This window comes from Grus americana, chromosome 7, assembly GCF_028858705.1.
Source record: "Grus americana isolate bGruAme1 chromosome 7, bGruAme1.mat, whole genome shotgun sequence".
Taxonomy (NCBI): Eukaryota; Metazoa; Chordata; class Aves; order Gruiformes; family Gruidae; genus Grus; species Grus americana.
The window spans coordinates 1,238,365-1,265,712 of record NC_072858.1 but is presented as its reverse complement, the minus strand read 5'-3'; the positions used below and the strand labels follow the sequence as shown (position 1 = coordinate 1,265,712).

General features: G+C 48.0%; 1 protein-coding gene across 3 annotated transcripts in view; it reads right to left on the bottom strand.

Annotated features, from left to right (window-relative positions):
• Window positions 1-24,947, bottom strand: part of TCERG1L (transcription elongation regulator 1 like) — a 91,389-nt gene extending 66,442 nt beyond the window's left edge. For all 3 annotated transcript variants that reach the window (XM_054832724.1, XM_054832725.1, XM_054832726.1), the window contains exons 1-4: window positions 24,571-24,947; window positions 23,053-23,199; window positions 22,070-22,250; window positions 9,430-9,618 (exon numbers count right to left, since the gene is read on the bottom strand). In XM_054832724.1, coding sequence (XP_054688699.1) covers window positions 9,430-9,618; window positions 22,070-22,250; window positions 23,053-23,199; window positions 24,571-24,882 — 829 coding nt within the window. In that variant the 5' untranslated portion in view covers window positions 24,883-24,947. The remainder of the gene's footprint in view (window positions 1-9,429; window positions 9,619-22,069; window positions 22,251-23,052; window positions 23,200-24,570) is intronic.
• Between the last annotated feature and the right edge of the window lie 2,401 nt (window positions 24,948-27,348).

Genomic DNA, 27,348 nt, shown 5'->3' with positions numbered 1-27,348 from the left:
TGCTTTTAGCTCGCTCTCCGCGTGACGCAGCAAGGGGGGCTGGCGGCACTGTGACCCGTCCGGCTGGGGAAAGAGCACCACGTCACCGATTCAGACAAAATTCCTCAAAGTGCCTGTGCTTTCCGCAGGGAAAAATCGCTAACCGCCGTATCGGTATTAATCCTGCACGTATCGCAGCGATCACCGCCTCGGTCTGCACCGCTTGCCTGTCTCCTGAATGGGGAAAAACCACCCTGCAGGTATTTTAACAGTGTAAATGCTATTACTAATGCGTGAAATCCGATTTAAACTCTCTCTACAGCAGCGCGCTGGCGTTTTTCAAAGGAAAAAACCTACTACTTGTTTTAACAAGCCATTAAACTTATAGTAAATTAAGTCTGACTTTCATGACATTTACCAAGCAAACAGTTGGGCATGAATGAAAGGATTTGGGTTGTTTGTCTTTTCTAACTACTACGTGAAATATTTAATTAAGTTTTCGCTATTGTCAGTATTTGATACCACCTTCAAGACACTGAACCAGTTTCTTCTGTTTCCCACCAGAGAAAACAGCTGTTTATCCAAGAACACAGCGTAAGCGAGGCAGCACCAATTTGTAACTGGTACCAGCTCGGCCGTACGATTCTTGCAAGAGAAGATGAAGCACCCCAGCAGCACGTTCCCCCTGCAAGGGTATCTTTATCCTGCCAGAAGATCTTGCCTTCTACTTCTAGTTAGTCGTATCAACGATATTCCAGGAAAAGGAGGATTAGAGACGTATTTTCGTATCGATACATGAGATGGGCTCCGGCAGACATCATCTTAATGCCTTGGAAATCGCTGTCTCTGTATAGACTGACTGCGTCGTGAACCGTAAAGCCAGTTCAGTCCGTCCACATAACCGCATCAGTAAATGCTCCGTGATTTACTTCATTTTTCAATGGGGAATGGTGTGAAAAATCTGCAATATCAAGAAGTTCTGCGTGCCCTGCATCTCCTGCTCATGCAATCTGTTTGCCTCGGTAAGCCCTTCTCCCTAGGAGCACCATGCTGGGCCAGCCAGCTCTGGAAGGACGACAGAAAAAGGGCTGAGTTCTCACACAAACAACAGGAATCACCTTAGGAACGACCATCCCATTTCGTAGCGAGTCTTCGTCGGGCAGCTGAGCGCTTGCGGTTTCCAGCAGAGATTTACTGTCCAACAGCAGAAGAAAACTGATGCTCGTTTAAATGGGATCGCTGGCATCATTTTAGCTTAGAAACCCAGTGTGCACGCATGCCTTCCTCGCACGTGCCAACACAGATATGAAACCGAAATGTAATTTTATGCTGAATATTAGCTCGAGTAGGAAGTTATCACTTTAATAACTATAAACATTCATTTGCTTGCTTCGTTACACAGCATTAAAGCCGGGCAGATCATTTACAAGCAGCTTGTTAGAACTACTCGGTATTCAAAGTCTGTTTTCCTGCGAGACACGTAGGACGCCCAGGAAGGGAAAGAAAAGCTTCCTGAGCAGATTAACATCAAATTTCTGGCCTGAATAGTTGGAATTGCTCATTTGATTTTCCAAAATCGTTATTTCTTGCTCACCTAAAACCCAGGAATTTTGGTACACGTAACGGCTAGGCTGTCTTAAATAACGAACGCACAAGGAAAATTACCACTGAGAGAATCGTCTTAACGATGGGAACGAGTTCCTGGGGAAAGAGCCCTGCGGAGCGCTCCCACGCCGGCAGAGAGGGAGCAGCGCGCCCGGCACTGCACGAGCTCCCCGAGTATTTACCCACCGGGTCACTTTTGGGGTTTTTTTAATTAGCCTTGCTAAGAAAGGAAAGAAAAGCATTTGCAGTTTCTGCAGAGGCTGGCCAAACGCACCTTGGTGTGAAACACCAGTGCCACTACTGTCAAACCGCCGCGCAGCTTTCCCCAGCCCTCCAGCAGAACAAACTGGAAAGCTCTAGAGATGTCTAACCTCACTCCTTAATAATTTCTTAACACCCTTTTCCCAGAAAAAAAAAACAAAAACCAAAAAACACAACAGTTCTTGCAGACAAATTTCACCTCGCCTCACTCAATCTCGCCTACGATGGCAGTAAGAAACCAGGGAGGGACGATGTTAGGCTGAGCTTAAGGGTTTCACAGGAGTAACTCTGCTGTCGCAGATGCTCGCGGAACCCAAGTGCTGTGACCGCTTCGAAACGGCCATCGCTCCTGACTGCTGCAGGAGAGAGGCTGCTGCTTCCAAAAAACCACCATAAAAATAACTGAGTAATTGTTGTCATGAAAACGTGTTGTATATCAGCAGAATTTGCTAATGGAGCAAGCTGACAGACACATGAAAGAGCATGTAGAAAAACGCTGGCATTAAGAGCTGTTTTTAACATATAACGTTGCTTGGCCGTTAAGGTACCGATAGGAAAAATACTTAGTCACTTCCCAGCTGTTCTGTGGCAGGCTAAAACATTACATTTAAACCATTAAATAATTCTGAAAGCAAGGGAACAGGTGGCAAATGGTTTATATGGCAGATGGTGCCTTTTTTAATATTTGTACTCGCTGCTAATTTACAGAGTCCATAACCACAGACTCATATCTCACCTTTTTCACTCGAATAATTAAGAAGTCGTATGGGAGAGTAAGAAAATAAATATCTCAATTCTTAATACAGCAGCCATAAAAGTGGTATTAGAGGTTGCTAGATAAACCATACCTGACTTACTCCCCATAGCTGTTTACATTCCCACAGGTTACTGTATTTTTATTTTTTTTTAAAGATAGAGCCCTCTTCAAAGACGTGCCTTGATAGTGCTGGAAAATTACGTTTTCTCTTTACCAGCAGAGCAAATAAGCGTGACGATGCAGCCCAGATCACTGAGTGCCTGACTCTCCACAAGCTCCTATTTAGTCTTTATGTTAAACCTGGCACAAAACCCAAGTTAACAGCAAGGCTGACATTAAATATTTAAGGGAACATTTTGCCTGGTACACGTATGAGCTGAACCACCAGTGGATGAAAACAGAAGAAGGGAAAAAAGGAACGAATAACCCAAAATGGAGCTCCAACCGCACTGCTGGAACCTCCTCCGCTTTAGCTCAGGGATGTGGAAACGGTTGTCCCCGAGCCCAGCAGACGGCACAGAAACGTTGTGCTAAGACCCTTCTCACTGCACCGTGCTTCTGAACGGCTCCATCCCCGGGCACCTCAGCTTCATCCCAGTGACTGCTCCCACGCACCATCCCCCAGCACGGACCATCTCCGCATTGGAACAAAACCCATTTGGAGGGAGAACTGATCAGCGAGTGATGCTTCCCCGGGCTGGGGGAGGGACGGGGCGATGCTCCAGGTGTGACCACGGCCAGGCCCATCCCTGCATCACCAACGACCTCCAGGCTCACTCCGCTTTGCATCTCTTCCTACTGCTCTTGCTTAATCCCAGCTGATGGAGACTAGAGTTATTCAAAGCAGCATGGGGTTTTTAAAGAAGCATGGCTTATAACACACTTGCTGCTTGCAAACAATTTAACTTAAATCATAGAATTGGTTGGAAAAGCCCTTTGAGATCCCCAGGTCCAACCGTCACCCCAGCACCGCCCAGCCCCCCACTCACCCCTGTCCCCAAGCACCACATCTACACGGCTGTTAAATCCCCCCAGGGACGGGGACTCCACCACTGCCCTGGGCAGCCTGTTCCAGGGACTGACAGCCCTTTGGGGGAAGACATTTTCCCTCATCTCCAGTCTAAACCTCCCCTGGCACAACCTGAGGCCGTTTCCTCTCGTCCTATGGCTTGTTCCTTGGGAGAAGAGACCGACCCCCACCTGGCTACACCCTCCTGTCAGGGAGCTGTAGAGAGCCACCAGGTCTGTCCTCAGCCTCCTCTTCTCCAGGCTCAACACCCCCAGGTCCCTGGGGTTCCCATGAGGCTCCCTAGAAAATGGATGACCAAAAGGATCATTTGATAAAAGAGTTAGAAAAGGTCTGACACCTTTTGGGATGTCAAACGTTCAGAAAGCAGAAGTTGCATCCCAAGGTCACAGTGCCATCTACCAAGTCCATATATCAGATTCACCCAACTGCTTAAGGGTGATTTTTTTTTTCCAGGGATAAGGGTATTTGCTAGTATTGAAAATTTGGTATTTTTTTCCCACCAGACACTAACAATTGAAGCTATTAAAGACAGCATTCACATGGCTACATTGGATACACAAGGATGTTTCAGTGAACAGCTGATGAATGACTCAGCTGCCAACATTTTCACATTTGTTTAGCCAACAGGATTGATATTGCATCTCCAGCTTGGTTGAGGCTTATCTCAAGACATCACAGATAAAATTTAACATAAAATAACTACATCTTACTCTCCAGAAGCTTGCAGATGATAACTGCAGCATAAGCATTTTAGGTGACACACTATCGTTGAGAACATCCCTCCCTCCAAGAGCAAATGCTGGCCGACCACAATACAGTCCTCCCCCAAACCAACCACTTGAGGCTCAACAGCATCTAGAAGAAAGTGAAAATAGTGCCAAAGAATTAATTTTATCATCGCAGGAGTCCCTAACAATTACAGAAGGAAGTCTAGTTATAATATTCAGGATATTCGGCATTAGAAGATCATAGAATGGTTTGGGTTGGAAGGGACCTTAAAGATCATCTAGTTCCAACCCCCCTGCTACAGGCAGGGACACCCTCCACTAGACCACGTTGCCCAAAGCCTCATTTAGCCTCAAGATGGCTAAATCAGCATTTTACCTGGCATTGCTTTTTATACTGTATGGAAGACACCACATGGTTCTTCTTTCTTATCAGCTTAAAACTCAAAAAACTGCTCTAGCCAAGTTCCCCGAGGGACTGCCACCGCCGCTCCACATTTTAGCGTGTTAGAAGCGGACCTCACTGTAAGGGAATGATAATAAACACCGTGTTAAACCCAAAGAAACCTCCGTAATAGAAAACAAGCACATCAAAGACCCTGTCCGCAACAGAAAATTGAAATGTTTAACTTTCTTTAAAAAATACCAGGGAAAAAAGTGACTTTTGTAAACAACAATGGCATCAATGCAGCATGCTAGCAGTTTGTTGGAAAATGCTACAACGAATTAAGACAGAATTCTACATTCTGGTGGACAGAAAACAGAATAACGTATCTGGCAATTGTACAAATACCTCAGAACTATATTAGAAAACCGATTGCCACAGGACTGGTCTTGAATGGTTTAAGATCAGCAGTTTTGAGGCAGGAATGGCTGAAGAGCAGAAATCTGGAAGTCAAGTCTAAGGGGCATCACTTTTCATCTGCAAAAACTTCAAATATCACATTCCTACAAAAACTATTGAGCTGCTCTCCAGAACAGAATTCTGTGATTTTCCCCAGGTATTTCCACACCATTTGCCTTTTTTTTTTTTTTTTAAAGGAAACAACCAAATGAGAAGTGACTAACCCAACCAGTCTAGAAAAGCAGAGAGCAGAAGGAGAACACTTTCTCCCAGCTGTTGGAAGCAGCAGCCCAGACCCCCGAGACCTCCCATTACATCTCCCTGGGGTGCAGCTAGAGGAGCCAGCACCATCGGCTGCCACAGTTCAGACTTTTGACTTTACATTGTATTTTAATTTTTATTTCCTTTTTCATATTTATTTCTTTTTATTTCAACTTTTTCTGGAATATCCTGGAGCCTCACTGTTTCCAGGCACCACTGGCTTTACACATCACATGTGGTCTGCATTTAGCTTTATCCTTCTGCAACAACACATACAAGGATGTTGAGACTTTTCAGACTTATCAAACACCTACTCCCTATTTGTAGATGTGACCCTACGGCCATTCAAATCATCAGCAAAGCCCCCAGAGCTTTTACTGAGCTGGAGTCAGGGCACCTGGTGCTCGGTGGCCTTCTCACACCCCTGTCCATGAGGAACCTCCCTGAAGGGTAGGTAGGAATAACGTGCCTTTCAGGTGGCTAAGAAAAACAGATTTGCTCCATCTGAAATTATTACCAAATAAAAATAATAATAATTTAAAAAAAAGAACTTCAATACAGATGTTCTGCATGCACATCCATCGAAGTCGAGGGTTTTCAGAGTGCAGGTAGGACGGGGCAAGGAGGGACACAACCCTCTGCTCCCTCCTTTTCTGCTTACAGAATTGCTCTGACTCCTCACTCCCAGCAAGTTACTTCAGCAGCGACTTAACTCTGCCATGAACTGCACAACGCGTTCACACAGCTCCAGACCAGGGCAATGGCAGAAAACACCTTTTACAGACCAGAAACAATCATCATCAATCCTATGAGCAGTAAACAAACCCAAACACAAACCGAGAACGACTCTGGTATTTAATTTCAACCCCTATAGCACCAAGACAAGGTTTTGTTATATCAATTTATTCAAACGACCACATCATACCAAAATTCAATTGGGTTTCTGATTTTAAAGGATATTAACACTGATTACAGAAGCTTCTCCCATCACAGAGCCAAGGGCACGGACCCGCACCCTCCTCTCCGGGTGGGATCCTCAGCGCATCCCACCCTCCCTGCTTGTCCCAGGGCCAAAGACCCAGCAGGATCCTTCACAGCATCCCGCACAGGGAAAGGCGACAAAAGGTTTTAAATTCCCCAGATATCCTGTACTCCATTCTAACTCTGACTGTCTTTTACAAAATGTAAAAAAAAATTTATTAAAATGAACTTGTAAGAATCACCACTGTAGTCTGCACATTTCAAGTTCTCCTTAGTTCATGGGACCTGGCGACGAGCTCCGAGGAAGCTCCAAGAAATTCCCTCTGCAAGGCTGGAAAAATGCTGGAGCCTGGATCCTGTCCCGGCCAGCACCCACTGCCATCCCTCCCCGACGTTCCACCTTGTTTCATTAACCTGCTATTTTGTACTAACTCAACGAGTTTACTAATTAGGCTGGCAGAAAGTAACACAGCTGAACTGTAAGGACGCAAAACTAATCATGTTAAAAGGCCTCCTTAAAAGTAAATATTCAATTATAAGATTATTGATTGAACAAACTGCCGTGATTAGAAATACCGTACTGCACAAGGTGGTACCAGAACACCCATCTCCTGTAGAATCAATTAACGGCGCATAACGAAGCATGCCACGTGCAGTCTTACAGGCACCAATACACAGGCAGATTTAAGACGGAAATAACGTCATCTTTTGTTTGCTAAGTTCATTCCTATTACGTGAGCAGTGCCTGCATAAACTTTAGACAAGGACAACACGGAAAGTTCATTAATTACGACGTTTACTTTATAAATCACACACGGATCAAGAAAAACGCAGCTGCCCCCAGGGAGCACGGAGTATGCTCTCTCCAAGATGTATTTCTCTTTGGGAACAATAAGTCATCTTTCATAAACGCCAACGCCCCGATGTTTTGAGCCGACAGGGCTATAAAGCACGCTCCACGCTCGGGATTATCTGTACATTAGATTACGCTTTCTTGATGCTTCCCCAGCCATTAACTTACGTGGCAACAGAGACATTTCTTTGGGACAGCAGAGAGCTGCCTTTGGCCAGCCGAGCATTTCTCCCGTAAATTAAGCTGAATCCAGCCTCAGCACCTCGCCGCCGAGAGCAGGGGCAGCCCCGGGGGAGCACACGCTGACCTTTGGGCTTCCCCACGGGCTTCTCCCCCCTCTTTATTTGCACTTATCAAAAGCCTGGCTCCTTCGTTACCACCACCTTCCACCCCTCCCGCCCAGCCCCAGCCGGGGAAGACGTTCATGGAGCTGGTGTTGACAAAGATAATCTAAACCCAACACCTCCGAGTCCTCTTCTCTGCCAGCACAATAAAAAGGAATTTCATAAAAATGTTTTATGTAAGCCTTTGCAAAGGCACTAGCCTTCCCTCCAGAGAGGGTGATTAATAGAGAAAAACGGTTAGCTGGATCTCAAGTTTATTGTACATGGACCGGGCATTTTCAAGCTTTCTTTTCTAAAAAGCTACTATATATTCTGTAGGAGAAAACACCCAGAAGTGTGTGGTTTCCCGTGAATGATTGATAATAGGATGATTGCTCAGGCACTCAAAGCGTGATATTTGATAGCCTATCATACACTCATTCGAAAGGAAAGCAACAATTATCATGGCCTGACATGTTTATCATCGCAGAGCTGAGCCAGTCACCAAAGCGGGAGAGCTTCCCGGCATTACGATATTCGAGCACGTCTAACAGACTTCACGCAGAGCTCACCTCCGCAGCTGTAAATCAAAAGTCCTGCAACGGCTCCTTCCCAGACCGCCCGAGCATCTCAATTCAGGGAAGAACACATCTGGCACGTAACGCTGGTTTGCAGCGCCGATAAAGAATGGGGTTTCTCCCCTTTGGATTCTCCTCTAAGACACTCGCTTCCGAACGGGCAGAACGGTTTCCGTGGGTCGGACGACCCTCGGCGGGAAGCACCAAACAACTCCCTGCCCCGCCGCAGTGACGGCTCCGCTTTCCGCTCCCGCTTCGGCACCGTCCTTCCTCGACACAGTCTGGAGGACCTGTTGTACCTTTATTCCTACGGGCCAGTTCGCTCTTCGGGCTCCCCAGACACAAAGGCGCTGCCGCCCGCCCTCGGCAGGCGTTTATCCGGGCGATTCTAATGGCTGCTCAACGGGAACGGTAATTACCGAGGTACAGTGCTCATGAAAAGATTTCATCTCAACACTGAAAGTCATAACTGCATACCTGCTGCGAAATTCAATCTCGCTCTATCTTGCGGTGTTACACTTCGAGTACCAAAAAGATAGAAAATGCACCCTAATTTGAATTTTTAACTTAATTGGTATTGGTATAACATTTCTAAATAGAGCATTAAGCACATACAGTTTCAAAAGTTACCCTAAAGACTTTAAATCGGTCAGACTTCCGCAGCGAGTCAGGGATGCCTCAGCACCTCCCCAGCTGCCGGACTCAGAAAGTTGTAACGCACCGCCACGCTAAGCAAACAGCGTTTTTTCCAGTAAGCAACCACAGCCAAACCTATCAGAAAAAACACAAAACCATGGCTACATTCCTCCAGCATATTTTATGAACACCCAAATGATCTACTTAAGTCTTAATCGAATATTAGTGTATGTCGAGCAGATACCTTTCAAGTCCCAGCATCGCAACCTGAGGATCTGCTGCACGACGACCACGTTTTCTTACAGACCTCGCTACGGTGACAGGACGCAGCTCAGGTCGTACGCTGCCTGCGAACGTCACGCTGCAAACGTGCGTGGAGTTCTGAACCCACTTTTAACACACACTTTCAGAGAACACTTCTAAGCAGCACCAAGAAAAAAAATAGCTTTTATAAAAAATAGCAATTCTGGATTGCAGCAACGCCACCTACATCCCCCAAATATTTAATTTACCAAAGCACACCAACAGCAAAACTCGGGCTCGGAAGCAAAGTAACATAAAAACCTGCTCCTTAGTGCCACCAGGAGTGACCTTACCTGGAAAAGGCGAAGCCAGGACTGGAATTTTGATCGGGGAGAAGGTCAGCACGTGGCAGGGCTGGACGCTGGGCACCGACGGTCCCTGGGGGGCTTCGGGCTCCACCGACACCATGGCAGTGGTGGCCGCGGCGGCCAGCGCCAGGGTCTGATTGCTGCTGACCGGTTTAAGGCTATTCTGGCACCCACCTGTGGAAGAGTGAGATGCAACAGATTTTATTTTTAGTTGGAAACCAGTGCATTTATGTAAGATGATGGTTTCAGCGTTCTGAATTTCAATGCAAGACGGAACAAAAGTCGGCAACATTTTCCACCTGGCCGCCACTGGTTGCATGTCCACCTTGGTGAAACACTAGATTGCAAATATATATGATATGATATATTTTCTAAGGACTCTTAAAGCCCCTTTCCTAATCGTTATTATTAAAGTCCTAGTCTGTGGTTGGTGCATTTTTAGATATTAAAACCCCCCACACGTGAACGCACCCTTATAACCTACAGGGACGAGACAGTAGCGAGTCATATATAACCCCTGCAGAGCTATTAAATTTAAATGAAAACAACTCAACAAAAAAGTCAAATATTCGAACGCATTGGTTGGCATTTTCTTCAGCTCCTGCAGCTTCATAATGGCACGTGACCACCCTTATTCTGACTTTTCCAAAACAGAAGTTGTCTGATTTCAAATTGGAATGGTATTGTTACTTGCTCTATTAACCCTCCACAGTTCGTTATCTGCCTGTCTCTTCTCCTGTAACATCCATGCATTTACCTGAGGTTTACAGGTTTTACGTACTAATACTCTTCACCTTGAAAACTTCCAATGGTTTTACACAGGAGCTCAGAAGAATTCCTCCACATCCAGGCTCAAATGCACTTTAGACTATCTAACATTTACCTTTAAGTCTAACAAGCTGGGGGGGGGAAGACCTTCAGAGCTCCATCTTGGCTAAATATGTTAAATAAACAAGAAAATGAGTAGTAAAAATCTTAAGGAGAAAACCTAATTTGACAAACACCAGCTGTTACTCCCTCTACACTGAGCTATGTATTCAAAAATTAAGCAATCATTAGCTTATTATGTCATTTAGCAAATGTTTTCAGTTCATGTGGAAATCCTTCAGGCAATAAGAGCCAACTGCAGCTCTGCAAAAAAAAAAAAAAAAGAAAAAATTTAAAAAAAAAAATCACTATTTGATCAGACTCCTCGCTCCAGGCGTGCCCGGAGTTTGCAGGGGTTCTTTTTGCTGCGCGCATCTCTGCGAGGAGGAGAGGGACTCGGCGCGGGAGCGGGATGCATTCCCTCCCAACGCCGCCGCCCTGGGTCGGGAGCACGCCCGGTTCAGATCCCATTCCCCTGCACAGCCCAGACAGCCCATCCATGCCTTTCCATCCTGCTCCGGCTTCAGACACCTAAAAAGTTTTGACTTTCAGATGCCAGGCGCCGTTTCGCTCCCCAGTTAGCGCTGGGGGAAAGACTGGGTCAATGGTTTTTGGAAAGGAACCTGCTTTGGTTGCGGCTAATTGGGACTCCTGAGGCTGTCTATTATACTAACTTTTGGCAGCTTTGCTCCTAACTCTTTACAAACCGTTATTTGCCAACAAAATAAGCTCTGCATTAGCAAAACAGAAGCAAATATTTTCAGTAAGCATCACAAAAAAACCCACACTTTTCTGATTTCTGCTGTATTTGTCAATGCCAAGAAGAATTAATTTAATTAATGCATATGCAGGTGTTCTAACAGGCATACAGGCAAAAGCCCACAAATATTGAAGTTTTGATCATTCAACCGTGGATAGATGAAAAACAGATTATTCTGCCAGAGTCACGATGGAAATAAAAAGAAAATAAATTAAAAAAAAAATCAGTGTCCAACTAATCCAACTGTTTAATACAAGTTTACTGTTTACTCACCTGAGGACTAGCACAGACCATTAGGTCAGGTTAAACACCTGGCCTCCAAGAGCTTGCACTCATTCCTAACTCCAGCTGTTGGCAGTTGGGAAAAATCCACAAAACATCTTCTGTAACTCTTATGAAAAATAATGTTATCTAGAAAAATTACTTTTCTCCTGGTTTCCTACAGGGTACAGGAGCAGATAGCTTGTTTACTTTTCATTTGATTCTTTTATTTTGGAGAAGAAGATACAATTTCCCCAAAGAGCCCAGGAAAGCAGCAAAATCACGTAAGCCTTAGTTGCTCGGATAGCTGAAGTCTTCCACCAGCACAGATGAGCAACGCTCCTGAAGCAGGGCTTCCTTATTAAAGTTTCATCAATCCCCTTATTAAAGTTTGATCAGTCGGTTGAAAGAGAAGTTTTGGCGATTTCCCCGCCTTTGATGAAGTTCTCTCTCCCTCTCTCCTGCTAAATAATTCCACGACGAAAGGACTACCCCTATAATTGTTAATACTTGAGAGGAGAGCACGCACAGGGTGTCTGGGGGTCACCAAGCCCACCTCTTGCTCTGCAGCCAGCTGAACAATCATCTTGGCAATTTATCAACCTGCAACACAACGTATGATTTGCCAAAGCCACTGGAAGCTGGCCAAGGACGTGACTTCTGCAGAGGTAGGGACTTCCATCTGCACTCAGCGTAGCTGGAGAGAAGTTCTTCTCAGAAACAAACCAGAGTGTGCTGTAAGTATTTCCAAAAACCTCTTCAAAGGGTTTCTTTCAGAATCCTCATTAATCACCCCACATTTACATGACTTTCAAGAGTCAAATGCCTTGAAAATAGTGGTAAAATACCACCATCAATATGGTAGTATTCCATCCAATACCCTGGATGGAAAAAACCCGCAGGTTTTTTCCTAGCACTGGTGGTTTCCCCAAATCCTTTTTTGCCAAGTCACACCACATCCTGGGTGGTGAGGTAATACTTGTCTGCTGAAGTAACAAACCCCATCTCGGTGTCCTTCCCCAGCTTTCCAGCTCTGCTCTCCTCAGGCAAACAGGTTGGGGGAAACATCCGCGATGGGCAGCACATTTTGGTGTGAAGCAATTGAAGGGCAGAGAACAGTTGGAGAAGCAGTGAAGAGATTATTCAGAGATAATTCACCGACAGTTGGGAAACACGGTGAAGGCACTGGAACCCACCAGCAAACCCATCACAAAGGATGATGCGTGATCACCAAAGCTCTACCTGCTAACATCCATGTGGAGAAGGGTCTACGCGTACAGGTGTAGAAGAGGAGAAGAGTCTCTCTTGTGCCTTCTCTTCTCTTCTAGCACAGCATCTTCTACAAAACGCTTGTGAATTGTACCCCGTTTCCTGCTCTTGACCTAGAAGACCCATTTTCAGGCAGCAGATCTCGACCTGCTGGCTACATAACGGAACCATCGGGAACCATTCCTGGTGTAAGCCAAACCAGCCTGGGCGACGCTGCCGTGTCTGGCCAGCGCATGGCTGGGTAGAACAGCACAACCACCACTGCCCAAAGCTAGCATCTCCCTCCAGGGGACACCGAGAGCAGGCTGTCAGCCTTCCCCACGCGGGTACGCGATCCAGAGAGAGACCGATGGACATGGTGGTCCTACGGCATGTGCTAAATCACACGCCACAACGCACTGCCCTGAAGTAGTCTCCATCACCTGCCGGGGGGAAGGAGACCATCAGCGACATAAAGGCCAACCCCGCAGAGACCCACCAGACATATCGTGTCCAGCACAGAACGTGCCCAATGTCCTTTCCAAAATCCACCAAACGCCTCTGCTCCCCCCGGTCTGTGCCAGGGCCCTCCCTACACTCACACACGGTCTCTGCAACCAGGCAGAGCACACCAAAACTGCCTTTGGCTACTGACATCATCTTACACGTTACAATCTGAAGCCACAAGATTTTTCTCTCCTTGAAGAAAAAACACCCAAAAGAACAGAAATTACTTTATTTAACAAGACAAAAGCAAAGACTACTAACACTTGTGAGATATGAAGATCCACTCTTACCTTCATTCAAAACTTTCCCTTTCACATAACAAAATTATCCACATTGTGAAAACTTACTGTACAATGTAATGAACTTTAAATTGCACTGGGTTATTATAGTCTTTCAGTCTTTGTCTTCAGTTTTACCTACAGGAAAACATCTTTACCAAAGGTTATGAATATCTTTCCCAAAAGACCCACATTAAAAAAATAAGAGAGGAAAAAATTTCAAGCAGGTTAAAGACCTTTTGAACTTTTCGTCTCTCTTGGAGAAAAAAGCATTAATACGCAGGAGCATAACATTCCTTGTAACTTCTTTTAATGACCCAACGAATCGCTGGGTCTTGCTTATCCTTTCAGCCCATGAGCAACTGCCCAAAGACCCCGCAAGAGCTCTTCTGCATCAGCAGGTCCTGCTTCGCGTGAGGACCGAGGGGCACCAACGCAGACACTGACCTGGCTGCCTCTTCTTTTTTGCCCAGAATAGCCCAAAGACACAATTAAAACACAAACAGATTTCCACTGCAACGTGCTGCTCTGTCTCTATCCAGGTGAACACCACACATATGGAAACACACAGCACTTCGTTTCTACCAAAGCTCTCCAGCCACCGAACCTCCTGGGTCTGTGCTGTTTCCCACGTTAACCTGGGGCAGTTTAGCACGGGAAAAGGATACCAGAACTCAACGTTACTGGGAAAAAATCACACCAAGTACTGAGTAGCTTCCTCAGGGATCTGAAATATTTTCCATGTATATTTAAAATAAAAAACTCTTTTTAAGGGTTTCAATTTAAATGTGTATGTTATGGAAGTCATATAAAATTAAACAGCAGTTCAATTAAATAGAAGTTAAATACTTTGACCATAGAGTTAATAAAAGTTAGTAATGCTGAGGTCCTGAACCTCACCCATAGAAGGATATATACTGTTCTTTCTTCTTTTTAAAGCAATATACAAGCTCCTTGGTTTTATTCCTAAGCCACCTGACCCTGACACCCCGCCTGCCTGTATCCCTGGGTTGGTTTTGGGTTACCCTGCTGCCCGCCCTGGCCTCAGGCACCCACCCAGCTGCACACCCCCTCTTACCCAATTCGCTGCATCCAAGCACTGCACAGTCCCCGCTATTAAAAAAACCCAAAAATTAAAAGTCCATCACTTGTGATTACAAAGCTGTTTCAGAAACAGTCACTGCATCTCAGCTGATGCTGCCCAAGTCGCTGCATCCCGGGACAAGGCAGCCCAAGCCGACCCCCCCGGTGCAGCCCGCCGGCGCGGGGCCGGTGCGCGGTGCAGGGCTGCCAGCCTGGAGTCAGTACGTTCCGGGAAGGGGTACGCTGGTCACGGAGCAAATTCCCTGACCGGCCATTGCGGCCAGACGGGTCGGGAGGAGGGAGCGGTAAGGAAGAGCTGACAGCTCAGAGCCCAGCCTGGCGAGGACGCGTCCCGGCACCACGGCGGTTTAGCTCTAAGGCAACAGCCATCATAAAATACTTAACGCTGCTTCCAATGATGTATGAAAAAACAGCTCCAAAAGAAAGGAAAAAAAGATTGAAATGTGAATTATTGTGTATTATCCCTTATTCCCTTTCCCTTCATCTGTAGCATCTGCAAGAGAAAAAGAACGATACTAACGCCTTTCCGATGACAGCTCTTTATTAAACTTATCAGACCGTTATCAATACTAAAACTGACAACAACTGTCTTTTGATGACAGGAGGAAAAACACCCAACACAACAGGTGGTTGAAATAGGCTAAAAGTCCTGTCCGTGCTTCATCATCCCTCCTTGAAGGTGAGCCATAAAAGGGGAAAAGCACAACCAAAGCTACGCGGGGACCGGCGGTCTCTGCCCTCCCAGCACCGCAGTGGGGGGTCCTGCTCGCACCGCGTGGAGCCAGAGAGGCCGTCCTGGCCAGCTCATCTATTCAACCAACCAACACCGCAACAGGGCAAAACCTGACGATTTACAGAAGAAAATGAGCCTTTTCTGCTTGTTTTCCCAGTTCCTCCATTGCCATGGGCAGGCACCCCGGCACGGCAGCCGGGAAGGGAAACCCCCGGGGACGGCAGGACACCAAGAGAAAAACATTTTCTCAAAAGTATTTCAGCCATCAGTTCCAAATCCAGTATTTCTGAAAACCCTACGTGTTGGGCCATTTGCAGAGCCGATAAAAACGATCACTTGTACGTAAAAAAATGAGAGCTAGGATTAAAAGGCTTCTGATTATTAAAATGTTACGTATGAAGACATGAGGTTTTTTTAATAATATAGACTTTTATACTACACATAGATACACATAAATACACTGGCTTCAGTACCTCCAAGGAGAGGCTGGTTTGGTTCGGATTCTCCTCTCAGGGCTGAGACGAGGGACACACGCTCCCTGAACTGAAAGGTGCGATTCCCAACTCTCCCGATAAATTGTCCCTCACGCTGGTAGAGGACCAGATGCAAGAGGCCAAGCGAAAAGAGGTTTAATAAACAAATAAACCCACAAAACACAAAAAAGAGGGAGGTCCAAGTTTAGGGAGTCAGAGGTAAACTTCATACCTGTTGACATTTTATGAATATTTGGATTTAATTTTTTTTTTTTTTTTTTTTTTTAGATAATTCCCCATAAATGGATAGCAACTGGGAAGGTAAGTTACTTTCACTGCTGTTTTACTCACGGATAGGATTAGCCGGCTGCTCACGACAAGCCCTGGGATGAAGCCCCAGCTACTCTCCTTGCTTGCCCCACCCGGCTCTCTACCCTGTAACAGGTATTTCCTGGTGCCACCAAGTCAATGGGACCCATACGCCTGAGCAGGCTGGGATGTCATTCCAGCTGGGTACTTTCCGTAGAACAAGAGTATCTCTATAAAAGGAGGAGGAAATGCAAAGCGTTATTTAAACCGAGCCTAGTGCCGGGGGTCTGGGGGGCTCACCTGGCCGATCCGGCACAGCAGCACCCCGTGGCTCTCAGCAGGGTGCACCCTCGGGTTTGAACTTTGAAGGTGGAGACACAGTTGCTGCTCGGTTAATCCCCTCCTCTCATTTCTTCACCTCTTACACGATCCAGACTTCACCGAACAGCAATTTATAAACACCCCAGCCCGCCCGCTCGCCAGGCAGAGCCCGCTCCGGCGTGGTGCTGCTGAACCGTGGTTTGGGTGCTCCCCTCGGGTGCCCGGAATTCCACTCCCATTCCTGCCTGCCTGCATGCAGTGCCCCCCCCCAGTGCAGTGCCCCCCCTCCCCGTGCAGTGCCCCCCCCCCCCCAGTGCAGTGCCCCCCTCCCCAGTGCAGTGCCCCCCTCCCCAGTGCAGTGCCCCCCCCCCCCAGTGCAGTGCCCCCCCCCCCCAGTGCAGTGCCCCCCCAGCCCCATCAGGGCTTGGCACCAGTCAGCATTTTAACGGGAGCTTCCACTGCCTCTTGCAGGGAACCTTGTCTTTTTATCAAGCCCAAACTCTTGGAAGACCTCTAGCACATACGTTTTTAGCACCGGTATTGACGCTTGCAGGATGCAGAAGACAGAACCTGCTGGACCCACTATCTAAATTGCACACGGTCTGAAGGGTCAGCTGCTGAGCAACTGAAGCGAGAAAATGAAGCAGTGGATTGACTTCAATAACATATTTATCCCAATGCAAAGAAAAGGAAAAAGCTTATTGTCTTTTCCATTTGTAAACTCCAGCTATTGCACGAGTCTGCCAGTAACAGCATCGCTGAGACCTCACTTTGTTGCTCATATGCAATAAATAAAAAACCCTGGCTCCTCACGAACCAAAACAGCCTCTGCAAATCACTGAATGATCTGGACTTCTTTATCACAAGGTCTTGGGGCCAGCTAGGATAATCTTACAAAAGGGTCAGAACTACAAACCTTTCCCATAAACACGTTACATGTCATTTTATTTTGATAATTTAAATGGAAAAAACCATATCTTAACTGGGCTACAGTTTTCACTCGATTTGGGTAGATAAGACAGAAAGCACAAAAACTCTGTAAAGGCTGTGATTAAAACCAAGCATTCCCAGAGATTTAATAAAGTGTTCGTCTCTGCAGTGCCTGAATGCTCCACAAATCAAGGAGGTTTCATGGCATTTCAGGGATATTCAAGTTCCTGCAGTGCTACTCTTGTTTTACAAACAGAGAGCCCTACCACATGCACATTAAATACAAAAAAAAAAAAATCCAATCTGAGAGGCCCAAAACCTGACCCCCAAAAAAAAAAATAGTAAGAGAAAGAGCTCCCAACTTTAAAGTTTTGTACAGGACTCCTGGGACTGAAATCCTTCAGTTTAGGAAATACAGAAGGTCGAACAACTTGTGTCATGTATTTCAAAACTGTTAAAAACCACAGGAGAATGGAACCCAAATTTAACACAAAGCAACGACATTTCCTCATAGATTTGTAACGTCTGAAATTTAAACTGAAATTGCCTAGAAAACTGTACCTGTACATATATGTGTATATGCATATAAATTCTAACACTGATATTTGCTATGAAAAATATTGGCTCAGTTCTGTAAAGGTTAGTGGGATTAAACGAAAGAAAAGGGCACTAATAAGGAGGATCAAAATTTTAATCTATACACGGGATCCGTAATGCTAGGGCAATTCGGTGAAAGAATATACATGAACTCTTCATTCTGGTATTCCTCATTTCAACACCAATGGATGAAAGAGCAAAAAAAGATTGATTTTGAGCAGAGACACTGTGGAAATGTAGAGGCAACAACAAAGCTTTGACTTAGCAGAAAATATATTCTACTGAAAAATCATTCAACAAAAAAGAAGAAAAAAAAAGGAAAGAAAATAAAATATATGATTCTAGTGGAGGGTGTCCCTGCCCATGGCAGGGGGTTGGAACTAGATGATCTTTAAGATCCCTTCCAACCCAAACCATTCTATGATTCTATGATTTAAGAAGACTATTTTACTTCAAGGAGACCAACACTGAACGTCTTCATTCCAGGTTAGATTGCCCCTGTTACAAATGAAAAAAATACTCTCAGCATTTTGTTAAAGATGAAAAGCATCAGAAGGTTTTCACCTCTTCAGCATCTCCTCCAGCACTCGTGGCTCTGACAAGGCTCCCCGAAGGAGACCTCCAAGAACACAGTGTGTTTGCCGTAACGCGTTCTCCTGCATAGACCTCAGCAGCTATTACTGGAGATGTCCATAGCACCAGGGCCAGTACGACACTCAAGACCAGTAAGAAAATGCAATTTATGTTGAAATGAAGGGGGGGAATCCATTTGAGGACTGTCAAATGTTTCAAAACGAAAACAGATGTTCAAATCAGGGAGTGTAGTGACAGGCCAAGGGGAATGGCCTGAAGCTGCAGGAGGGGAGATGGAGATGGGATGTGAGGCAGAAATCCTTCCCTGTGAGGGTGCTGAGGCCCTGGCACAGGGTGCCCAGAGAAGCTGTGGCTGCCCCTGGCTCCCTGGCAGTGTTCAAGGCCAGGTTGGATGGGGCTTTGGGCAACCTGGGCTGGTGGAGGGTGTCCCTGCCCATGGCAGGGGTGGCACTGGGTGGGCTGGGAGGTCCCTGCCCACCCACACCAGGCTGGGGTTCTACGAAATGCTAGATTTTACTTTGAGAAAAGTGCAGAAGGCAGCATCCAGGTTCCATTTACCCAACAATCCAGCCAAAGCTCCTCTACCATAAAACCATTTTCAAGGTTATTCAGGTCCCCAAATTGCTGCTGAGCAACTGCCCATGACTTAACCCCTAGAAACCCTTGAGGGTTTTTATTCAATAACCCATTGGGAAGATTTACAGAAGCGACCCTCGTTTCCATGTGCTTGGCTGTGGCCAGCCCTTGGGTCAGGCGTGGCTGGAAGTCCTTACGCAGGCTGAGGGTCTCCCCGCAGGATTCCTGGGTCTGTACATAGATGATCTGCTCAAAGCACGATACCCTGAAATCAGCTGCAGAGTATTATGGTCTTCAGCAAGGAGCCCAGTAACGACACTACAGCAGTGGTTCTACCGGCGTGCCCACAGCCGGTTAGGTTCAGCAGAGGCATCGCATCGCGTTCCCTGGAGAGCCGGCAAACGCTGCAGCCTGTGCGATACGGGACCGTGCGCACCATTACAGGAGACGCTGACTCGCTAACCTTGCATTTCACAGTCACCCTCCAGCAAGCAGAAGGCAAACACGGATTTCAAGGGCTGTAAGCTGAAAGCTATCATCTCGACATCACAAAAATCACAGGATTTCTTCAGACCTCAACGGGCATGCTTCCCTCGCCCCTCACTGCCCAGCCATTGCCAGAGCGGCAGCCTGCCACGGGCTCCGCCACCGGCAGCTTCTGAAGCACTTCTGGGGAACTTCATGTCTTCAAGAGACGACAACACGCGTCACCTGTATCTCCTGCTCCCTCCCTCACAGGAGGCTGGAGGAAAGGCTTGTTCTCCAAGGTTTCCCGGGAAAACCTTCTCAAACACAGCAGTAAGAACACCCGCTTTACAAGGAACCACTGTCGGCGATGCTCTTGAGAGCCAGGAATGCCAAACTGCAAGAACGTCCCTTCAAACACCTAAAATAGCACCAATAATAGTAAAAGCACCGAACAGCATGTTCCGGGGGGCTACAGCTTTCATCTCAAGGGTGCCACCAAGGGGCCCCGCAGGCGTTCCCTCACCCCACGTCACCGCACGGGGATGTGCGGAACGCACAGATGCCATACGGGCACGCCTGAGTCGGGACCAAACCAGCCCTGACTTCATCCACGCAGCAGAGAGCACAATGCAGGAGACAAAAACATTCATCCTTTCTCTGCGAAAATATCTAGGCACTGCTTTCCACACAAAAAATGCAGTATCCAGTAGACATAAAGCAAGCTATCATTCCTAGGTGGGAAAATAAAATGTCACTAGTCACTTTAGATACACAAAATGGTAAGTACATAAATTCATGTTTTGCAATATGCGTGAGAATAATAGCTGCTTCCTTTTCTTACAGAAAATAACACCTAGTAGCTGGAGCTCACAGCTGTTAAATTATGTGCATTACCATTCGCCAAACTCCGATGCCTCATTCCTTTATCTTTGTAACACTGCTGATACATTGAGAAAACAATTATATCATTACCGATAACTGTGGAAGGCAAACCTGCCGTAAGACAGGCTTTCAAAATGAATACAGCCCCACAGCCTGCAAAAAGCTTATTAACTTCTCGGTTTAAACCACTTAACTAAGCAATTTGCTCTCAGTATTTTTATTACTCTTCATATTAAGTGTAAAGATTATATAGGAAATACTTCAAGTACTACCATAACGCTTCCTAGAAGCGGCTTCTGATTATGGCTGTAGGGCCGACACTGCCACCCTGCAGTAACGCCATCACCGTGCACGCTTCCCTGCACCAGCTCTGGAGCTCACGCACGGTCTGGGGTGTCACTGGATTACCATCGCTTGCCTCAATCAGAAATAAGGTTTCAAGAAGGATGGGAAGATTTAGAAGGATGGTTGGGGGTCTTCGTGCTCCTCCCTGCACCTCTCCCACCCGCACCTCTCCCCCCCTCCCTCGCCATCACGCCTCTCCTTAAAACCACGCTTCCAACAGCGCATCCTGTCTGGGAACAGCTCAAGTATTCCCACGGCACCCCAGGAGGAATGCATCGGCGTAATGGGGTTCCGCCCGTGGCATTCGCATTTCTGAGCGCTGCCGAGCCGCGCTCCAGTTGAGCATCGGGCGGTTCTGGCAGGAGGGGAAGGCAGCTTTCTGCAACGGACTGCTAAAACCTCGAAATACGGAACCGATTCGAGTGGTTCAACATGTTGCGATAGAGAACAATATTCGCTGCTAATTAATCAGTCTGGGAAATGAACCCAAACAGTAAGGATCTCCTCTAGCACGCTCTCACTGAATCTCTGCATTACTGGCAAAACACAAGAAAACTTCCCGTGTGCTACGCAGCTGCGAAGCGGGAGGTACTCGATGCGGCCAAGACCAAGGTCAGAGGGGCTCTGCTGTGAACCGAACAGACGTCACCTTCCGTCTAACAACGGAAGAGACAGTGACAGCAAGCCATTAAGAACATCCTAATTCTGAATTTAAGACTGTACGTCAGGGGTTTAAACATCGGTAGCATTTTACCTCTTAACCTCTTCCGTGAGACAACTGCTATTTCAAATTACTACTGGAACACCAAAATAGAGAGATCCGGTTTTACCGCAATGTATTTTCTGTTCTTTTCCTAGTATAAAGCTAAACTTTTCTGTTAACAGCTGTGACATACTCAAGTTATGCAGATTAATGGAATTTATTTCACAAATATCGTCTTGCATAACTGAGTCTTAACAAGATGATGGATCAATCGCTCTTCTCTATGATAGCTGTCTGCACAGACCACATCGAATTCTTAAAATTAGCAGCCGATAGGAGAATTATACAGGAATTGTGTCAGCAATTTCTTGTTCGAAAATAAACCGAGTATGTTGGGAGTGGCTGGCCCCTTCAGTCTGAAAGTCAACAGCCAGTTATGGAATAATCTGTTACGGTCTTCTGTAACTACACGTGGTCTTTTCTTTCTTTAGAAGTCATTTAGAGGACAAAACGCGCTTTGCCAGCAAGGTTCAGATCAAGCAAGAGATTTTCAGCTGAATGAAACCCTTACTTTAGAGAATGGCTTATGCATCTCTGGGAGATGCATTTAAAAACCAACCAAACAAAAAAACCCAAATGGAACTACTTAATTATTTATGTCCTACTGACCTGGTATCAGCTGAGGTGCCAACACCACCGTGGGAAGAGGCCTGGAGGCAGCAGCTGGCCTGGCTATAGCCATTGCTACTTGGTTTGTCATTAACAGAGGCTTCTCATTTCCCTGGAAGAGTCGCGATTCCTCAGGATATATCCACGCCGAATCCAGAGCAAATGCATTGTTCAAGTATATCTGTCCAGCATAAATAAATAAAAGAATGTTAAGGCTAGAGACACAAAACTCAGAAATAAAAGTGAGAATAAAGCATCTTTAAGTCAATATTACAATGCAGATAGTATCTCAATTCAGGGACAAACTTGCAACAATAGATTGATTTCTCCTCCATCCATCGGGTGATGCAGCCTCACAAAAAGAAAAGAATCGCTGAAGGCAGTCATGCCTCAGAGACAGCTACTCAGGAACGAGCCCATCCGCAACTCGGAGACATCAGTCGTCTTCCAGACCGGAGAGATGGGGGCGAGGGAGGGACATGGGGTAAAGGCACAAAGCCGTGCTTTAATTATTCAGGTAGGCAGATGTACAGATGTAGGTAACTGTGGGTGGGACGAGGGTGCAGGACCGCGAGGGACACCGTGGTGCTGGCGACGGGGCAGCGCTCGCGGTGACATCACCGCTGCCAGCGCTGTACCACGGCATCTCTTTGGGGGAAAAAATAGTGGAAGTACCAAGAAGAAAGGGAAAACTGAAAACTCTCATAATCACACCCTATAGTAAAATCAAAACATTCTACTCAACGTAATAATGATTAATAGTAAAGATGTTTTAGTCTTTTTATAACTTCAGAAAAGCGAAGACGTGTAACTGCTGAAGTAGCCTCCCCCGTGAGCCATCCCCTACAACATCCCTCCTCCACGGGGTTTTGCCTGACAAACTACTGACCTTTCGCACGCCTTCGCAATTCACAAAACCCACAGCTCAGATGCTTTGTATACTTTAGCCTTAAAATACTTCAGCGTACCAAGATCAGACTTACTTTGCAGTTCGGTAGCCTTTTATCGATCCAGTTTTTCCCAGCATGAGGTGGAAGCGTAGATGTGTACACAGGTGGAAAAACAGGAACAAATTCCACGCTCGAAGAAGGTGAAAATCCTATGACTGGAGAATGAGCTCCAAATATCCACTGGGGGGGGGGGGGGGAACAAAACAACAAAACAGGAAGAAAAGTTAACAAAAGGATTTTACCCTGAGTAAACCGATGTTTTTCATGATTTCCCAATTATATAAAAAAAGAGTACAGAAAATTTCAAACACGTCTCTTCAGTCCAGCAACCATTTGTGGGCTTTTTTAGGCAATATCTGGTGAGTGGCACGTGGCACTGGCGTTATAAACTGCTCTAGAAAGCCATAAATCAGTAGCCTGGCAGTAAAACCAGTACTTGGCTGATGGCTGCTAGTAGCTAGGGAAGCTTGGTTTTTCTCTGCTCAAACAGAATCTCACATACAAAACAAAAACATCACGAGAAAGCGCTTTTAAAATTCGCCTCGAGACAAACGAGAACCAAAGGAAATGTCGGAAACGTATTTTCTCTTAACTTAAATTCGTTTGGCAAATGGGTTCCCACAGTAAAACCACCTCTGCAGTTTATTTAAGTGGTCTCACACTGGGGAATAATTGATGTTACTGTTTCATTAGACCCAGCACTACCTATTTTCTGCCTCCCACTCACTCTGCTCCCAAACCACAAGAGACGCTCGTGCTCGAAAAGGCTGGAAATCCTCACATGAAATCGAGCGGATACTACAGGGCTCACATCTCCGTTTCATTTTTACTTCTTTCTTGCAAAAAATATAAAGACGAGGCAAAACTCTGAGTACAGCTTCCGATGTCTCTGCTGTAACAGGACAAAGCCTCCAGCCCAAAAACTCTATTTCAAGCAGCTTTACGACAGCAATTAATAATTGAAATACTCATCAGGGAAAACACTGACGAGACAGATTGGTCCAACTGACGTGACTCAAACTTTAGCCTTTATCAATATTCAAAACACTTGACGTTACGTATGACTGTATTTCTTCCTTTCCGCTCTCCTTCTGCAGAAAACGCATCCCGCTCCCGGCCCTCACCGGGTGATGGGGACGAGCCTCGCAGCAGAGACCGGGCAGACCCTCTCCCAGCCCCGCTCCTTCCCGCGGTCCCCACGCCCGGTGGAAGCCCCGCCACACGCCGTGCCTCCGGCGGCGCCTGCCCGGCCGAGCAGCGCGGAGCGGGGCCGCGCAACCCGCGCCCACAGCGCAGCGCTCCGCGCCGAGCCGAGCCGAGCCGAGCCGGGCAGAGCCCGCCGCACCCCCCCGCGGCTCCGCGGGCGCCTGTCCCGCCGCTGCCCGGACCGAGCCGCCCTACGGGCGAGCGGCTGCCGGAGGCTCCGTCCCCGGGGCTGGCGATGGGCTCCGGGCAGCGGCGCCGGGAAACTTCTGCCCCCGCGGCGGATGCCCCGCAGAATTACCACACCCCCCCCCTCCGCCGCCCCCGCCCGGTCCGAGCCGCCCGTACCTGCCCGTGGAGGAGCGCGGCGGAGTGCTGGTCGGCGGCGGCGAGCAGCGGCAGGAGCGGCTCGCAGGGGACGCGCCAGCCCGGGGCGGCCCGCAGCAGGGCGGCGGGGGGGGGCGCGGGCGGCGGCGGCGCCGGCAGCAGCAGCGGCGGCGGCGGCGGAGGCGGGGGGGGAGCAGCCCCGGCGCCGCCGCCGCCGACCCTGAGGAGCCCTGCGGCGGCCGGGACCACCCAGGCCCAGGGGGGCGCCGGGGGCTCGGCGGCGGGGGGCCAGAGCAGGGGCGGCGGCCGCTTGGCTGCGGGAGCCGGCAGCATCCTACATGGCACGGGGCGCGGCGGAGCCGGGGCACCCCACGCTCCGCACCGGCACCGCCGCCGAGTGAAACTCCACTTCGCAGCGGGGCGCCGCCGGCTGGCTCCGCCCGGCGCGGGGGGGGGAAGGGGGCGAGGGAGGGGCGGGGGCCGCGCTGGGGCCGCCCGGCGGGGGGGGGGCACCCGATAAAGCGGCCTGGCCAGGCCCGGGGGCGGCCCCCGCCGGCGCAGCGCTGCCTCTGCCGTGGTCCTCGGTGGGGGCGCGGAAAAAAAGGTTTTTTGGGGATCGTATCGCGTTGAGGTTGTTCGCCAGCGCCTGGCGTCTCGGGTCCGCCTCTGTTGCGGGGAAACATCTCCCCGGCACTCGGGGGAATCGGGGCTCCTCTCTGGGCCTGCCGTGGGGGGAGAGCAGCGCAGGACGGGGCGTCGAGGAGACGGGCGGCATTGCGGGGCGGTCCTGAGCGGGCACGGCGCCTCCGCCACCTCCACCCCTTCCCCGGGCCGTGCGCGGAACCCAGAAAGCTCCACGTACGGCGCGGAACGGAGAAAGCTGCTCCGGGGGAGCTGGCAGCAGCATCGGGTGCAAATAACCCATGGACACCCCCTCGAATGAGGCCCTTCTCCTGTCTTCAACAGCAATAAAATCCTCATAACACGAATTTGCTCATGCAAAGGAGACGTGCTCGTTACTGTTGCTGCGGCCCCCATTGCTGGAGCTGCTGGGGACAGGCGTTCGGGGTGCCGTGCTGGCCTCTATGGGTGCTGCTGCTGCTGAGAAGGGGGGCAGGAGTCCCACTGCCCCGACACCACCACCACGCACCGTCCAGGCGTGCCCTCTGCTTCTGCCAGGCCGTGGAAGAAGCCTTTGGTAGCTTCTCATTAAAAAGTAAGCCTTTGAGGCTTGGTCACAGGTAACCTCAAGCAGTTAGGAGTGAGTCATCATACTTGGTGTAATGATTCGGGGAAAAACAAGCACCAACCCCTGCAAATGAGCAGCTCCCTTCTCTGGCCCAGCGCAGGCAGGCAGTCCCCGGAGTGAGCAACTTGTTTGCTTGCAACCTGTGGGCTTGTTTCTCCTGCCTTCTCCTCCCCGCTTTCCGTGGCTCCGAGGAGAGGGGAGCTGAGCAAGCCTCTTCTAGCTGCTGACGGCATCACAGCTTCCAGCCTCTCCAGCAAAAAATTAAAGGAATGAATAACAGGCAAATGGGCTGAGCCTGAGTTCACAGAAAATACGAACGCTTCAACTTTACGGTTTAAAATCGTTGCTTACATTTCCCTGCCAAACCAGCAGCACTACTCCGGCTCTCCATCACAGCGGCGCGGTGCGTGTTGCACGGTGAGAAAAGGCAAATACCCCGCTGCGCCCGTCCAGAGTTTGTAAATCACCGCGGTCCCAGCCCGTCAGAGTGCCAGGGAAACCTTCCTGCACCGGGATGGCACAGCTGTCCGTAGGCGAGCCAGGGGCTTCCTAACCCGCACGGGTCAAACGTCTCAGAAATTAATCTTTTCTCCTCAGCCTCTCTAATTTTATTTGGGGTGCAGAGGAATTGGATCTCCCGTGGCACGTGGTAGTGAATAACCTTAGTAAAGGTAATTCCCAAGAAGTTTTGAAATCAAATTATGATGATCTGTGGGTAAACACGAGACCAGAGAAATACATGGCTTACAATTATCCTTAGAGAAATACTGGGAAATACAGATTTGAGTAATCTGCAAAGTGACAGAAATCAGATAAAGAGAAGATCACTTCTAAATGTTTTAGTGCTTGGCTATTTGTTAAACTCAAAAATCACTTCCTGGTCACTGTAAGTGAACAGAGAAACAGAAACATGACAACAACGAGAAGAAGAATATAAACAAAAAAAAAAAATCAGGTTGTTTCCAATGAAATGCAGTGGTCCCTGAGTAGTCTGTTTTAAATGCAATAGTTCCTCTATAAAATACTGAAAATAACAGCAAAAAAAAAAACCATTTAATTTTATTAGTGGCTGAAGATTTATTTGGGGGAGGAAAAAGGTCGAAGGCGAATTTGAGGAAGCTCAGCAGCTGTGCGTGTCCCCCACCTCGGCACTCAGCGGCGTGCCCCCGTGGCTGCACACCGCTCCCGGTCGGTGGGGGCTACTCACAGCCGCCGTTGCCCAAGGCACGCGTCGCTGGCAAGACTTCTCAAGTTAAGGTCTGGGAGAAAGATTGTTTCTTAGAGGACTTTATTCCCTGTGCGGAAACCGTGCCCAACATCAGGCCACTGAAATCACCAAAGGCCAGCCGAGACCCAGCATCCGTGTAACTATTTGAAGCACAAACCAGCGTTGTTATTTAGACCATCAAAACCGCTGATTAATAGATCAAAATCATTATCACTTCTTACCAGTGGGCAGTCTTACTAAATACGTTCCTAACATCAGATGGGACAGTTCGTATGCGTGCTGTAGCCTCAGAAAGTCGCAGCTCACTCGGGTCAGCGGGGCC